This window comes from Zea mays, chromosome 1 (assembly GCF_902167145.1).
Source record: "Zea mays cultivar B73 chromosome 1, Zm-B73-REFERENCE-NAM-5.0, whole genome shotgun sequence".
In the NCBI taxonomy this organism is placed as follows: domain Eukaryota; kingdom Viridiplantae; phylum Streptophyta; class Magnoliopsida; order Poales; family Poaceae; genus Zea; species Zea mays.
This window is the reverse complement of record NC_050096.1, coordinates 231,658,388-231,674,728: the sequence shown is the minus strand read 5'-3', so window position 1 is coordinate 231,674,728 and position 16,341 is coordinate 231,658,388. Positions and strand designations below refer to the sequence as shown.

Here is a 16,341-nt window from a genome sequence, read left to right as displayed (position 1 = left end):
AGGCTGCCTTGCCTACAGGCTGGCGAAATCAAATTTGTACCTGTTTTGTAAGACTCGTTACGTATTGAGCCCGAAGGGCTTCGAAATCTGACAGGCGAAAAATCCTGGCAGAGAAATCCTGGATTGCGTAGTTCATCAACTCGTGGCTCTAGCTAAGCAGAAATCACTGTGCCTAAGCGATAGATTTATTTGTTACTAGTTACTTGGTGATGCATAACCTTACAAAGGTCAGCTTTGTAATAGTGAAATTTCCATGCAATCTCTTTTCATTGTTCCAAAATAATTATTCAGGATCTCTTAAACATATAATTAGGTGTGTTACTCCTGCACTGATTGAAAGCAAGGAACGAGCATATGGTGTCAGCCAAAGTATTTAGTATGCAGAGTGTTCTTGCGCATTTGCATAGTAAAGAGATCAGGAAGTGACACGTTTCACGAAAATAGAAGAATGACATGTACATATCCAACAATTCAATCCTACTACAGAGTACACATCTACTATTGGTTTAAATTTAGACACTATTCTTTCTGAATATCCACGCAACAAGTACGAGCCTATGAGGCTTTTCATTATTTCGAAATTCTGACTACCTCTGGAACATTATAAGCAGTGTGCCGCCCTCCATTTCATCTTCCTACCCGAACTGATGTCTTTGTGTTTTTCCTATTCATGGTGCATCGTCGTCATGCGGCTCAGGCTCGGGCTCAGGCTCAAGCTCAGGTTCAACCACAGGTTCACTAACTTCTTCCCTCATTTCAGGCGAAATGTTGCCATAAACCACTTCGACGGGCGCTGCTCTTCTTATGGTTCCTACCTTCGCATACTTGGTGGCGAACTTGTACTCCCAGTCATTCAAGGCGCCGAGCTCCATTGGCGTTAGACCAGATATATCACCATTCAGATCCTGTGATTCAAAGGACATCTTAGCCAATGCCCTACTGGCATCTTTACCAGCAAACAGAGCATAAGCTGCGCCAGGTCCATAGAACATCCTGCACAGGGAAAGCCGATTAAAAAGAGGGAAAAGAATAGAATGCCATAAGTGCTAACCACAATATGCTATGCATGGTAAATTGCCACTGGCATCATCAAGACAAATATTTTGATAGGCCCATGGCATTTGAACTGCAAATGGTACATGATCTAGTTATTTTCATCGGAGGAAACAAAAACCTTGTTTAAAACAAATTTATGCCTCAAACTAGATTTGATCACAATGCAGCTATGTCTAAATGGAATTGTTGCTCTCCAAAAGCTTTCAATAGCACCACATGGAAGTCATTATTCCATCAAAATAGGAGATTCAGTTAGACGTCAACAAAATCTGAAACTGGTACATTTATCACTACAGCTTATAACTCATAGCACAACTAGATTTGTTCACACACAAAATAAAAATTTAGGGTTGGTGGTTGTTGAGCACATGTTCAGAAGAAATTAAGCACAATGTGCAGGAGTTTTCTAGCACATTCCTACATTTCTTAATTGTCGCGCAAATCTTTCATCCATTTTCTTCTCAAAGGGTTCATGGTTGTACTATCCATGAGGGGAAATCAGCAACCTTCAGATTGTAGAGAAAACAAAATAAGGGCATGGCCGTGTTCTTGCGGATACAACCAAAAAAGCATGGGCAAGAGAAAGAATACGAAGAGACATAAGTATGCCCTTAGCTTATTGCTTATACTGCTTTGGCATATCATATCCTAGTCCTAAGTCAATCGATACCAAGAGTGTTAATACCATATGTGTGCTGGTGAGGATAGGCAGCTAGACACTACGTTAAAATTTGTTCAATCGCTAAATACCATGTTATACACTTAATAGCTAAACGTACAGGCCAAGCATCAGAAGCTCCATCGCAAAGACAGCTGGCCACCCCTTTGACTGACAGGCCACTAGGCAAGCATACCCAAAATCCACTAGTCAGTTTCGATCCATCTGGTTGGTCACAACCTTCAATTCTTTGGCATCCCACATTCAGAACGGTTCGTTTAAGTAGCACAACAGAACTCCGCCTTGTTTTGGAGAGCATCGGTTGTACAAGTGAAGAGAAGAAGAAAAAGCTACTGGTTCACCACGATTGACTAGTGACTAGTACAACAGAGCACAGCAGCTCTGCGAGTTGCGATTAGGACGAAATGGATGAATAATTAAAGGTTAGGACTGAAGCAATCAAGGATTCAAAGGAAGCAACCTGCTCTCTGAGACGTCATAGATCTGCCCCTTGATGGCCATCAGCAGCGGTTTCTCGGGGTCGGACCCGTCGTACTGCCGTAGTTCCTCCTCCGTTATCTCGCCCACCTGCACCGGCTCCGGGACTGGAGGCGGCGGGGCCGTCTGGGCCTCCAGCCGACGGGGCGGAGGATGGCGCGGCGCAAGGAGACTGGACCCGACCTTGTATATCGCCACCGCCGCCGCCACACCCGCGAGCACGGCCAGAGGAGGCGCGCCCTTCGCCGCCGACCACAGCTCCGCCACTGCGGCATCCACCAATAAAACAGGTCAGACTCCGACGCGAACTCTACACGAGAGGTTACGGATTCAGTGCGAGCGAGAGCTTACGCTTCGCAGGGACCTTGACCCCGCCCTGCCCGGCCCCGGCGCTACACCGCACGCGGCAGGACGCGACCCTGCTGCGGCGAACACCCTGAAGACATACGGCCGTACTCGCGCGCCGCCGGCTAGGCGGCGCCGAGACGGGGAGCGATGGTGCGGCGCGGACAGAGGAGCAAGAAGCCATTCAGAACACTTGCTGGATGCAGTGGGGTGGAAGATGTCTCCTTCACCCTAATAACTAATTCGATACAAACGGAAGAAAATACATAAATCTTGCTCACACACTTTGTGCCAGTTAAACAACTTTGATTGGAATTACTTGGGGTGTGCCAGTCCCGGGCAGCAGTGCTGCAGCCTGCAGTGCAAGAAACTTCAAGGCCCTCTAACGTAGGATTTTCCCCCCTTTTTCCTAGTTTTTTAAATGAACTGATTCAAATGCTATGCATAGATGCTGGTACACTATGTTTTGATGTGTGTGGTTGTTCAAATTTATTTTGAATTCAAAATCTTTTGAATTTGGTTTGGAAATAGAAAATGGAAGAGAGAGAAAGGGAAAACCTCGTCTCCCTCTTTCTTGTGCAGTCGACCTGCTTTGGCCGTGCCCTAGCCCGCTTTCCTCGTTGGCCCAGTATCGCGAGCCCCACTGGGCTGCTGCGGCCCAGGGCCCTGCACGTGCGTCCTGGCCCAGCATCTGCCGCAATCCAGCCGTGTCATCGGCCATCGCCCTCGCTCACTGCCGTGGCGGGCCCGTCGGTCAGGTCACCCTTTCTTTCCCTTCCCCCAAGTACAGGTGCAAAATCGGGAAAGCACAGGTGCAAATCCTGTAGGAAACATGAGCTTTTTGGTTAGCAAACAGAATGAACATAGCAATCCCATCTTCTCCGTTCTCTGCCAAAGCTTTGTTGTTACCCTTTAAAAGCGCTCTTTCCTCTGCTAAAGCTTTGTTGTTACCCTTTAAAACTGGTCTTTCGTAACATGAACTGTACTGTACCAGAGTTGGGAATTTCGGTACGAGCTCTATGTATAAAGAGAGAATGGTCCATCGTGTGTCATGGTAGCGCTGGACATTTGTCTTATTACACAACAGTAAAAAGGCATCTACCTAACCATTATGAACTGGAAGAACACAGCTAGTGGAATACCTGAGGAAGATCCCTTCATTATGAACGTCAATTTTCAAAACGGTTGCAGCTGTTTTCAAAACGATGACAGGACTCCACAAGCACAATTGGACTTTTACCGTGCCATTCAACCCCTCAGAACACATGATTCTGGCTCAATGCCACGCACGTTGACAGGAACCACACGACACTTTCATGGCATATCCCCACGCGCGCGAAACATTACAAGGAACCTTCGGTGAAGACTACGTATGATAATCTTAGGGTACTACTGCAAAGAAAATTACTCATTTTAAAAGAGCACCGATTATCCGATCGAACACAAGGCCACAAGGGACTAACAGCAATTATAGAGCACCACGGCGCTGGCACAGATGGACGTATCCAATCACACGGGCCATAGCTGCTGATATACGACACGAGACACGAGAGGATAGCAGGGCCCTGACACGACCCGAATGGGACCATGTCGAATTATTGCCGCATGCACAGAAAAGCTCTAGTTTTCCTGGGCACCTTCATTAGCCGCGGCTTCCTTCTCCTCAACCACCGCCTCGCTTGGCTTCTCTTCGGTTGTCGGTGCCTTATCAGCCTCAGTGGTGCTCGCGGTGCTGCCGCCTTCCACAGGGACGCTCTTCTTGACCGTGCCGACCTTCACGTACTTGCTCATGAACTTGTACTCCCAGTCCTGCAGGGCGTCGAGCTCAAACGGACCTAGGCCCGAGATGTCGCCGGTGAGGTCCTGTGGCTCGAACGACATCTTCGCTAGAGCTCTGCTGGCATCTTTGCCGGCGAACAGGGCGTAAGGTCCGCCAGGTCCATAGAACATTCTGCGTAGGGTCATTTTAACAAACTGTTACATGTACAGAACTCGATATGCAAAGTAAGAAAAGGGCCGGGGGTGCTCGCCAAATCTGCACAACTGTCCTTGAATAATAAAACACTACATAAAGCATGCATAATATAAAAGTGACCCTTCCACCTTGCATGTGTCTCGCATGGACAGCCGTGCAATGTGCAAATATCGAAGGTAGAGATGTGCATGTAATAATATAACAGATCTAAGATGTTTTAGAAACACAGCAGCCACCAGCAACTGCATCTTGCATACAAAAGAGCTAGCTAAGAGGTATCACATATCTTATTCCATTGCCAGACCTAACCACAAAAGTTCTAGAAAAAAAGAATAAAGCAACAGAAAAGAAAACCCATCAAAGCAGCTTTCACTAATTCTTCCTGTCAACCAGTGCACAACTAAAAAGCATATGCAAAAGTAGCACTCGTCTCCAATGAATCAGAACACTTTACAAGCAAAAAGATCACAACCTTTTTTTTTGGTTTAGGAGACCTACCTATATTTACCACATCTCTTCACTAGCAAGTACGGGAACAGTGCAGTGTACAAATTACAGAAGCAACAACAAAACCCAGCTTATGCACAGACGAAAGGAACCAAGGGCCATGCTGAAATTCCCCGTGCATGTATGTCGTGTGGTGTGCATGAGATATTTGTGTGCTTGTCCATTCTTTTATTTCCTTTTTTCTTTTTTTTCCTTTCTTTTTTTTGGTATGAGTCATGTTTGTTCATAAAATCCCAAGGGTAAACCAGGTTATTCTCATCAAAACCTCAGTTTCGTGGATTTGGAGCTATTGTGTAGCCAAACAGATCCACAGTAGATCCATAGTGGCATTGATTCATGGTGAATTTGAGATCCAGATTCACTTTTTCGGTGGTGGAGCTCTGCCAAATAGACCCATACTCTTCATTATCAACTCTAATGCCACCATCTCAGCTGGCATACAGTCAATTGGTGCTAAAACGATTCTAAACAAATAGAAATTGGTTAGATATATTGCTTAATAGATCATCCAAACAACAAAAGGAAAATTCAGCGAAAGCAATCCCAACAAACATTAGGGAATCAATGTCAAGGCCCCAAAAGTTTCTTGTGAACCTGCTTCCTGGGATTCACACCTTAACCATAGCGGCAGCTCATAATGCTAACCATAGAGGTAGTACATATTGCACAACTACTAATCAACCAAACCAAGTTGCTGTGACCAGTAAACTCAATAGATCATGAATCTATTACCTCAACGAGCTGAACTACAGACAGTTACAAATGCTGCAACCTGCAACACGTCCTGATAACAAACAACAAAGCAATTGATTGATAGTTTCCATATCCAGTGTTCTTAAGGCGCCTAGGCGAGCAAGTGCACCAGACAACCGCCTTAGCGCCTAGGCGGGTATCGCGAGCAAGGCAGCCAGTTTTGCCCGGGCGCCTGGCGACGCCTTAAGAACACTGTCCATATCTGCCAGTGCCACCCAGGCAACTGATGCCCCTAACACGCCAAGACATTAAACGAGAAATTCCACCAGATTCATAACCTTGTAAATTCAAGCAATATTATCTCCTGGATACTCCAATCATCAGAAAAAACAAATCTATAGTTACATCTGAAAACTTGGAGAAGTAGCTAGCTATCAGTGAACAACTCAATCATTATGCGCTAAAAAATCAGCAAGCAGCACTCGGTCAGGTCACCCAAATAGTACAGCAGAGCCGGCCAATTATGCAACTCCATCAACAATCATACAACAACAACAACAAGTAGGGACGGCATTTCTTCTACATATAGGACATAATAATATATTGTATGGCTCGCGAATCGAGAACGATAGAATCGGGCCACCGCAACAAAATCTGATCACTAGGACAACCATCAATCCATGAAAACAGGGGGTAAGTTTGGTTTTGGTGCAAGGAACAGACCTGCTCTGGGTGACGTCGTAGATCTGGCCCTTGATGGCCATGAGGAGCGGCTTCTTAGGGTCGGAGCCGTCGTACTGGCGGAGGTCCTCCTCGGAGACCTCCCCCATCTGCACGGGAGGAGGGAGCGGCTCTGTCTCGGGCTCCTCCCGTGGGCGCGGCGGCGGCGGGGGCGGGGCCGCGAAGAGCCCCGACACAACGTGGTACAGAGCGGCCGCCACCGCCACAGCCGTGAAGAAGGCCGCCGGAGACAGGCCCGTGTACGCAACGATCGCCTGCTTCAGCGTCTCCCACAGCTCCACCACCGCCATCGCTGCCTTCCTCACTGATGATCTGGCTCGCCGGCGAGCGGTGCGATGACGCTGCTCTATCCCTAGCCTCCTCTCCCCCTCTGACTTCGGGGGAACAGGGTAGTCTGGTCTTTTCGGACAACTTGGAAAGTGAATGAGGAGGCGGAGAAAAATATCTCCAGCATTTTTATGAAGAGGGGTGATCTCGGACTAGAAATGAGAAGGGATCCGATCCCTGATTTTTCGTGGGAAAATCTTCCATTGAAAATTGTGAATGTAGAAGTTTCCTTCCTATGTGTATGAAAATAGAAAAAAATTCTACTACAAGTAAATGGAGATGAAAACGGCGAAACATTTCCGATCCTCGTTCGTTAAATTTGCACGTGACGATGTTTTCGTGTAATATTAATGGTCAAAATAAATAATTATCTTATTAAAAGATCACTAATTATATAACTGCGTTTATTTTGATATAGATATAACGCTTCCTTACATCTGATAATATGTATAGGTGACAATGTTTTGTGTTAATAACAAATGATGTACATTTTAATTATGATTTAATCACGAACGAGGATCTTCGTCGGATATTTATCCCCGCGAGGAACGAGTATGAGAAAGAAATATTCTCGCAAGTGTTCGTGGGATCATCGCTGGTAAACATTTTCGTCACGAGGATGGAGATAGAGAGCTATTACCGACAGAGAATTTCACGTTGTCATTCTATCTGTCGTCATTCTATCTCGGACGCGACAGAGCAAGCACAACGTTTTCACCCGCAGTTCATTGGCATCAACAATTACTATAAACTAGCAAAGTGTCAGTACATTATTACGTTTTCATTTATGCTTAATACTGATTATAAAATACAAACATAATCCTATATAAGTTTTGTTGGCTAGATTGGTATGAGTTTGAGTTTGGAAACAACAACCATGATTTGAATATCCATTCATGTATAGTTTTAGTTTTTACCATTTGAATAATCTTAATGTCATTAAGGAAGTGAAATACTTTTTGTCTAAACTTTGAAATGAAAGATTAGAAGTGGATGATGTTATTCTTAACATAAAGCTATTGAGAGGAGGAGGAAATAGTGGGGTAACTCTTGTGCAGTCCTATTATATGGAAAAGTTGTTAAGTCGCTTTAGACATAGAGATTGCACATATGCTCCAACACCTTATAACACAAGTGTGTTATTAAGAAAAAATAACATAATAACATGGGATCAATTGAGATACTCTCAAATCATTGGTTCTCGTATGTATTTGGCTAGTGCAACAAGGCCTAACATCTTGTTTGTTGTGAGCAAACTCAGCCAATTTGTTTATAATCTAGAGGATTATCATTGGCATGCCCTTGATGGAAGTTGTGCTATCTACAAGGGAACATGAGTTACGACGTCCACTATACCCGATACCCAAGGACAACTGGAGGATTATTGTGATGCAAAATGGATATATAATGTTGATGAGCTTTACACCACAAGCGTACATGTGTTCTCACTTGGAGGTGACACTGTTTTATGGAAGTTTTGCAATCATATCATCTTAACAAGATCAATAATGAAAAAGTAGAACTCACAATATTAGATATCGTTGTAGTTGCATGCACACAAATTTAGGATAGAAGAATGTGCGTTGAAAGGAAATGGATTGGCGTGCATGGAAACAAAAAATTGATTTAAATGCTTTATTTCGTCCATAAAATAGGATCTTTACAACAACCATACAGTTAGGCTCGTTGGAACCAGTTTATGAAGAGGTACGACCAATTGAGAATACACACAATCCAATCGAACCAATCCAATTACCTTATTTACCATTATCATGCCTTAGGAGTAGACATAGTGTAGCCCTCGTTGTAGTTTTCTAATCTTTACCGCTCTTCGACTCTACATCATCTAGAGGCGTCTTAGGTGGCATTGCCGATCCCGAGACAACCCTAGAATCTTTCCCATTGATGGGGTCCCTCCTAGGGGCGAGATCTAGGTCCTACAAGAGCTCATTGCTATCTCTGCGCACATCACGAACAGTATAGAGACCTACCACGGACCGTCCAGCGACCAACTGCTGACTGTCCACCACCTCGTAGAGAGGTTCCCCAAGGTCTCGTTCCCCACAGACGAGATCTATGGGATCATAAGTGTTTGGCCCAAAAAGGTGCCAACAATGTGTCATGCATGCGCGCGCGCCACCGCTGAGCCAAGTCGAGTTGAGGCACGGTCACGACGAAGTTCCAAAATGTAACTCTGGGAGTTACATGTTTGATGCCAAGAAGTTACTTGTCTTCTAATCTCCTACTGTTGTTGTTGTTTGTGATATCCTATCCCCTGGGATGGTGATATCCTGGCCCAAAGCATAATAGAATTAATAGAGTATTCATACCAATAAGGTGCATCTTCTTTTTCGGAAGCCTATCTCGAAAGAATCTCCAAGTTAAGCGTGCTTGACTTGGAGCAATTTGGGATGGGTGACCGACCGAGAAGTTTTCTTGGGTGCGCATGAGTGAGGACAAAGTATGCACAAAAAGACTCGTGTTTGTCTGTGCGGACAATATATGATCCTAGAGAGCTACCAGGAGTAAGTATCGTCGGTCTAGGGATTGGACGGGGTGTTACATTGTTCAGCTGGTAGCTAAGCACTCTATTATAGTACTTGAGCACACGAGTTTTGGAAGAGTAGACCTTCAAAACGAGTGATGTCTAAGTGTTCACATGCTTGGGTGAAGGACGACAATCATGCTTTTGGAAGTGTTGGTGGCACGACTCCTTGCTTCCTTTACTTCCTGGTGTTGTGCTCTGTCATCTCCTGGTCGGCTCGATGTTTCGTTGCTTAACGTCACAACTACAAACTTGCACTACATCAAGTGGAACGACTACATTAACTGAAAGGGAAATAGGCTTACACCTTTTCCTAATTGATTTTGGTGGTTGAATTGCCCAACACAAATAATTGGACTAACTAGTTTGCTCTAGATTATGAGTTCTACAGGTGCCAAAGGTTCACAATAAACCAATAAAAAGACAAAGCAAGGGTTCAAATAAAAAGAGCAAAAGACAACCAAAGTGTGCGCTGGTCTGGCGCACCGGACTGTCCGGTGTGCCACCGGACAGTGTCCGGTGCACCAGGGAACTCAACTCCGAACTTCTCACCTTCGGGAATTTCGGGAGCCGCTCCGCTATAATTCACCGGACTGTCCGGTTTAGCACCGGACTGTCCGGTGTGCCAGCGGAGCAATGGCTACTTCGCGCCAACGGTCGTCTGCAGAGAGCAGTTAATGAGCTATAGTGCGCACAGAAGTCAGAGCAGAGCCAGAAGGCGCACCGGACAGTCTACAGGACCTGTCCGGTGGCCCAGAAGACAGAAGCTCCAACGGTCGAACCCTAACGGTCGGGTGACGTGGCTGGCGCACCGGACAGTGTCCATGGCACACCGGACTGTCCGGTGCGCCATGCGACAGCAACCTCCACCAACGGCTCATTTGGTGGTTGGGGCTATAAATACCCCCAACCACCCACCATTCATTGTATCCAAGTTTTCAGCCTTCAAACACCTTACAAGAGCTATAGCATTCAATACAAGACACAATCAAAGAGATCAAATCCTCTCCCAAGTCCAAAGATCATTCCAATCAAATAGTGACTCGTGAGAGAGAGACTTGTGTTCATTTGAGCTCTTGCGCTTGGATTGCTTTTCTTCTTCCTTCTTTCTTGATTTCAACTCAATTGTAACCAAGGCAAGAGACACCAATTGTGTGGTGGTCCTTGTGGGGACTTAGTGTCCCATTTGATTGAGAAGAGAAGCTCACTCGGTCTAAGTGACCGTTTGAGAGAGGGAAAGGGTTGAAAGAGACCCGGTCTTTGTGACCACCTGAAAGGGAAATGTGCCCTTGGGCCATTTCTAAGTATTTTGGTGATTAAGTGTCAACATAAGTGCTTAAACGTGAATCAATGCCCATGGATGAACAAAGTGCAAATCTAGAGCAAAGGTATGTTTCTAAGTCTTAGTACATTGGTTTTGTGTACTAATATACTTGTCTAAGTGTTAGAAACAGGAAGAAGAAGAAAAGAAGAAAGTTGGCTGTGTACAGCCAAGAGGCTGTTTCGGTCTGGGGCACCGGACTGTCCGGTGGTGCACCGGACAGTGTCCGGTGCGCCAGGCTGCCTCGGCCGAAGAGGCCGCTCTCGGGAATTTGCTGACGGCGTACGGCTAAAATTCACCGGACTGTCCGGTGTGCACCGGACTGTCCGGTGAGCCAACGGTCGGCTGAGCCAACGGTCGACCGCGCGATCTGCGCGGGACACGTGGTCGAGCCAACGGTCGGAAGGGGGCACCGGACTGTCCGGTGTGCACCGGACATGTCCGGTGCGCCAACGGCTCCCGCATCTGCAACGGTCGGCTTCGCCAATTAAGGAAAGGAATCGGGCACCGGACACTGTCCGGTGTGCACCGGACTGTCCGGTGCGCCCGACGACAGAAGGCAAAGATGGCCTTCCAGATTTGTTCTCAACGGCTCCTAGCTGCCTTGGGGCTATAAAAGGGACCCCTAGACGCATGGAGGGAGACACCAAGCAACCTTTGAGCATTCTTGATCATCCACACTCAGTCTTTGCGCATCCGTTTGTGATTCTAAGTGATTCGAGCTCTGTTCTTGTGAGAAACTGTGAGATAGTCTTTGAGCTCGATTCTTGGCCGTGTGTGTGCGCATTTCGCTGTGGATTTGTGTGTGTTGCTTCCCTCCCTTACTCCGTGCTTCTTTGTGAATCTTAAGTGTAAGGGCGAGAGACTCCAATCTGTGGAGATTCCTCGCAAGTGGGATAAAGATAAGCAAGGCAAAAACACCGTGGTATTCAAGTGGGTCTTTGGACCGCTTGAGAAGGGTTGATTGCAACCCTCGTCCGTTGGGACGCCACAACGTGGAAGTAGGCAAGTTTTGTACTTGGCCGAACCACGGGATAAATCTCTGTGTCTTCTCTGTGATTGTCGTATTGTGCAAGATCTCCTCTTTAGCCACTTGGCAATTATTGTGCTAACTCTTAACAAGTTTTTGTGGCTATAAGTTAAGTTTTTACAGGATCACCTATTCACCCCCCCCCTCTAGGTGCTCTCAATTGGTATCAGAGCCGTTCTCTTCACAAAGGGACTTACCGCCCGAAGAGATGGATCCTAAGGGGAAGGGAATCGTGATCAACGACAAAGAGAAGGAATCCTTCGTCAACGAGCCGAAGGACGACAAGCCTACCGACTCCGGCTCGGGGCATAGACGAAAGGAAGGGAAGAAGAAGAAGACAAGGCGCATCAAGGAGATCATCTACTACGACGATAGTGATGAGTCTACTTCTTCCCAAAAGGATGATGACAACGACTATAAAAAGACGGTCAATTCGAACTTTTCATTTGATTATTCTCGTATTCAACATAGTTCGAATTCACATTTGCTTTCCATTCCTCTCGGCAAACCTCCACACTTCGATGGGGAGGACTACGGATTTTGGAGTCACAAAATGCGTAGTCACTTATTCTCTCTCCATCCAAGCATATGGGAGATTGTGGAGAATGGAATGAAATTTGATAGCTCGGATAGCCCTTTGCTTATAAATGAACAAATTCATAGAAATGCACAAGCTACTACTGTTCTCTTAGCGTCTTTGTGCAGGGAAGAGTACAATAAGGTGAGCGGCTTGGACAATGCCAAGCAGATATGGGACACCCTCAAGATCTCTCACGAGGGGAACGACATCACCATGCTCACCAAGATGGAGTTGGTGGAGGGCGAGCTTGGACGATTCGCCATGATAAGGGGAGAGGAGCCAACTCAAACTTACAACCGGCTCAAGACCCTTATCAACAAAATAAGGAGCTACGGAAGCACGCGTTGGACGGATCACGACGTCGTCCGCCTAATGCTCAGGTCCTTTACCGTTCTTGATCCTCATCTCGTGAACAATATTCGTGAGAATCCCAGGTACACGATGATGACGCCCGAGGAAGTACTTGGAAAATTCGTGAGCGGGCGGATGATGATCAAGGAGGCAAGATACGTCGACGACGCGTTGAACGGTCCACTCCACGAGCCTCAACCCATTGCTCTAAAAGCAACAAGGAGCAAGGAGGCGCTACCCAGCAAGGTGGCACAAATTGAGGCTGCCGGTCTTAATGATGAAGAGATGGCTCTCATCATCAAGAGATTCAAGACGGCGCTAAAAGGTCGAAAGGGACAGCCAAGCAAGGCCAAGACCAAGGGAAAGCGATCATGCTTCAAATGCGGTAAGCTTGGTCATTTTATTGCTAACTGTCCCGAAAATGATAGTGACCAGGAGCAAGGGAAAAATGGGAAGAGAGAGAACAAGAAGGTTTACAAGAAGGCCAAAGGCGAAGCACACCTTGGAAAGGAGTGGGATTCGGATTGCTCTTCGTCCGACTCCGACGACGAAGGACTCGCCGCCACTGCCTTCAACAAATCGGCTCTCTTCCCAAACGAGCATCACACTTGCCTCATGGCAAGGGAAAAGAAGGTGATCACTCGTAATGCTAATACTTATGATTCTTCTAGTGATAATGAATCCAGTGAGGATGAAATTGATTACTCTAGTTTATTCAAGGGATTGGATAGAACTAAGATAGCTAAGATTAATGAATTGATTGATGCCTTAAATGAAAAGGATAGAATCTTAGAGAAACAAGAAGACCTTTTATATGAAGAACATGATAAATTTGTTAGTACACAAAATTCGCTTGCTCTAGAAGTTAAAAGAAATGGAATACTTTCTTGTGAACTTTCTACTTGTAATGAAACCATTTCTTCTTTAAAAGGTGAAATTAATGTTTTAACTGCTAAACTAGAAGTAGCAAGTAACTCGTGTGTTGAAAATATTACAATTTGCACTAGGTGTAAGGATTTTGATGTTAATGCTTGTAGTGAACACTTAGTTTCAATTTCAAAACTAAATGATGAAGTGGCTAGTCTTAATGCTCAACTTAAGACTAGCAAGAGTGAAGTTGATAAAATAAAATTTGCAAGGGATGCCTACACAGTGGGTAGACACCCCTCAATTAAGGATGGTCTTGGCTTCAAGAGAGAGGCCAAGAACTTAACAAGCCATAAGGCTCCCATCTTCGTCAAGGAGAAAGGGAAGGCCCCTATGGCTAGTAGTGCTAAAAGGAACCATGCTTTCTTGTACCATGATAGGAGACATGCTAGAAATGCTTATAATGATTTTGATTCACATGTTTATGATTCTCATGCCATGTTTGCTTCTAGTTCTTCCTATAAGCATGATAGAGATATGTGTAGGAGAAATGTTGTGCATATGCTAGGAGAAATTTTGCTCATGTTCCTAGAAAAGTTGTGAACAAACCTTCTACCATTTATTATGCTTGCAATGCTCCCTTTGCTATTTGTAGAAAGGGTAAGAAGGTAATTGCTAGGAAGTTAGGGGCAAAATGCAAGGGAGACAAAACTTGCATTTGGGTCCCTAAGGAAATTTGCACTAACCTTGTAGGACCCAACAAGAGTTGGGTACCTAAGTCCCAAGCCTAAATTTGCCTTGCAGGTTTATGCATCCGGGGGATCAAGCTGGATTATCGACAGCGGATGCACAAACCATATGACGGGGGAGAAGAAGATGTTCACTTCCTACGTCAAGAATAAAGATTCCCAGGATTCAATTATATTCGGTGATGGGAATCAAGGCAAGGTAAAAGGGTTAGGTAAAATTGCAATTTCTAATGAGCATTCTATCTCTAATGTATTTTTAGTAGAGAGTCTTGGATATAATTTGCTATCTGTTAGTCAATTATGTCAGATAGGGTATAACTGTCTATTTACAAATGTAGATGTGTCTGTCTTTAGAAGAAGTGATGGTTCACTAGCTTTTAAGGGAGTATTAGACGGCAAACTTTATTTAGTTGATTTTGCAAAAGAAGAGGCCGGTCTAGATGCATGCTTAATAGCTAAGACTAGCATGGGCTGGCTGTGGCATCGCCGCTTAGCACATGTAGGGATGAAGAACCTTCACAAGCTTCTAAAGGGAGAACACGTGATAGGTTTGACTAACGTGCATTTCGAAAAAGATAGACCTTGTGCAGCTTGTCAAGCAGGTAAACAAGTGGGAGGAGCGCATCACGGCAAGAATGTGATGACCACTTCAAGACCTCTGGAGCTGCTGCATATGGACCTCTTCGGACCCGTCGCCTATCTGAGCATAGGAGGGAGTAAGTATGGTTTAGTTATTGTTGATGACTTTTCCCGCTTCACTTGGGTGTTCTTTTTGCAGGATAAGTCTGAAACCCAAGGGACCCTCAAGCGCTTCCTCAGGAGAGCTCAAAATGAGTTTGAGCTCAAGGTGAAGAAGATAAGGAGCGACAACGGGTCCGAATTCAAGAACCTTCAAGTGGAGGAATTTCTTGAGGAGGAAGGGATCAAGCACGAGTTCTCCGCTCCCTACACACCACAGCAAAATGGTGTGGTAGAGAGGAAGAACAGGACGCTAATCGATATGGCGAGGACAATGCTTGGAGAATTCAAGACCCCCGAGTGTTTTTGGTCGGAAGCCGTGAACACGGCTTGCCACGCCATCAACAGGGTCTATCTTCATCGCCTCCTCAAGAAGACTTCGTATGAGCTACTAACCGGTAACAAACCCAATGTATCTTACTTTCGTGTATTTGGGAGCAAGTGCTACATTCTAGTGAAGAAAGGTAGAAATTCTAAGTTCGCTCCCAAAGTTGTAGAAGGGTTTTTGTTAGGTTATGACTCAAATACAAAGGCGTATAGAGTCTTCAACAAATCATCGGGTTTGGTTGAAGTCTCTAGCGACGTTGTATTTGATGAAACTAATGGCTCTCCAAGAGAGCAAGTTGTTGATTGTGATGATGTAGATGAAGAAGAGGTTCCGACGGCCGCTATACGAACCATGGCGATTGGAGAAGTACGGCCACAGGAACAAGATGAACGAGATCAACCTTCTTCCTCAACTATGGTGCATCCCCCAACCGAAGATGACGAACAGGTACCTCAAGTGGAGGCGCTTGATCAAGGGGGAGCACAAGATGATCAAGTGATGGAGGAAGAAGCGCAACCGACACCTCCAACCCAAGTTCGAGCGATGATTCAAAGGGATCATCCCGTCGACCAAATTCTGGGAGATATTAGCAAGGGAGTAACCACTCGATCTCGATTAGTCAATTTTTGTGAGCATCACTCCTTTGTCTCTTCTATTGAGCCTTTCAGGGTAGAGGAGGCCTTGCTAGATCCGGACTGGGTGTTGGCCATGCAGGAGGAGCTCAACAACTTCAAGCGCAATGAAGTTTGGACACTGGTGCCTCGTCCGAAGCAAAATGTTGTGGGAACCAAGTGGGTGTTCCGCAACAAACAGGACGAGCACGGGGTGGTGACGAGGAACAAGGCTCGACTTGTGGCAAAAGGTTATGCCCAAGTCGCAGGTTTGGACTTTGAGGAGACTTTCGCTCCTGTGGCTAGGCTAGAGTCCATTCATATCTTGTTAGCATATGCCGCTCACCATTCTTTCAGGTTGTACCAAATGGATGTGAAGAGCGCTTTCCTCAACGGACCAATCAAGGAGGAGGTGTACGTG

The 16,341-nt window shown here is 45.7% G+C and overlaps 2 protein-coding genes across 2 annotated transcripts; both read right to left on the bottom strand.

The window, feature by feature from the left end:
• Positions 1 to 405: 405 nt before the first annotated feature.
• Positions 406 to 3,076, bottom strand: LOC107275240 (uncharacterized). Its single transcript, NM_001320518.1, has 3 exons — positions 2,564 to 3,076; positions 2,196 to 2,478; positions 406 to 993 (listed from the first exon to the last, which is right to left on the bottom strand). Exons 1-3 carry the CDS (start codon positions 2,739 to 2,741, stop codon positions 669 to 671), a joined length of 786 nt encoding a protein of 261 aa, NP_001307447.1. The 5' UTR covers positions 2,742 to 3,076; the 3' UTR covers positions 406 to 668.
• Positions 3,077 to 3,949: 873 nt separating this feature from the next.
• Positions 3,950 to 7,043, bottom strand: LOC100283811 (uncharacterized). The gene is made up of 2 exons (NM_001156709.1): positions 6,456 to 7,043; positions 3,950 to 4,508 (listed from the first exon to the last, which is right to left on the bottom strand). The coding sequence occupies exons 1-2, from the start codon at positions 6,761 to 6,763 to the stop codon at positions 4,178 to 4,180; spliced, it is 639 nt and encodes a 212-aa protein (NP_001150181.1). The 5' UTR covers positions 6,764 to 7,043; the 3' UTR covers positions 3,950 to 4,177.
• Between the last annotated feature and the right edge of the window lie 9,298 nt (positions 7,044 to 16,341).

Excerpts from the sequence above, each read along its gene's own strand:
- LOC107275240 (NM_001320518.1), bottom strand. The coding sequence starts at position 2,741 with ATGGCTTCTTGCTCCTCTGTCCGCGCCGCACCATCGCTCCCCGTCTCG. Across the intron at positions 2,479-2,563 it reads GGTCAAGGTCCCTGCGAAGC|TGGCGGAGCTGTGGTCGGCG; the intron begins GTAAGCTCTCGC and ends TGGATGCCGCAG. Across the intron at positions 994-2,195 it reads TATGACGTCTCAGAGAGCAG|GATGTTCTATGGACCTGGCG; the intron begins GTTGCTTCCTTT and ends TTCCCTGTGCAG.
- LOC100283811 (NM_001156709.1), bottom strand. The coding sequence starts at position 6,763 with ATGGCGGTGGTGGAGCTGTGGGAGACGCTGAAGCAGGCGATCGTTGCG. Across the intron at positions 4,509-6,455 it reads TACGACGTCACCCAGAGCAG|AATGTTCTATGGACCTGGCG; the intron begins GTCTGTTCCTTG and ends GACCCTACGCAG.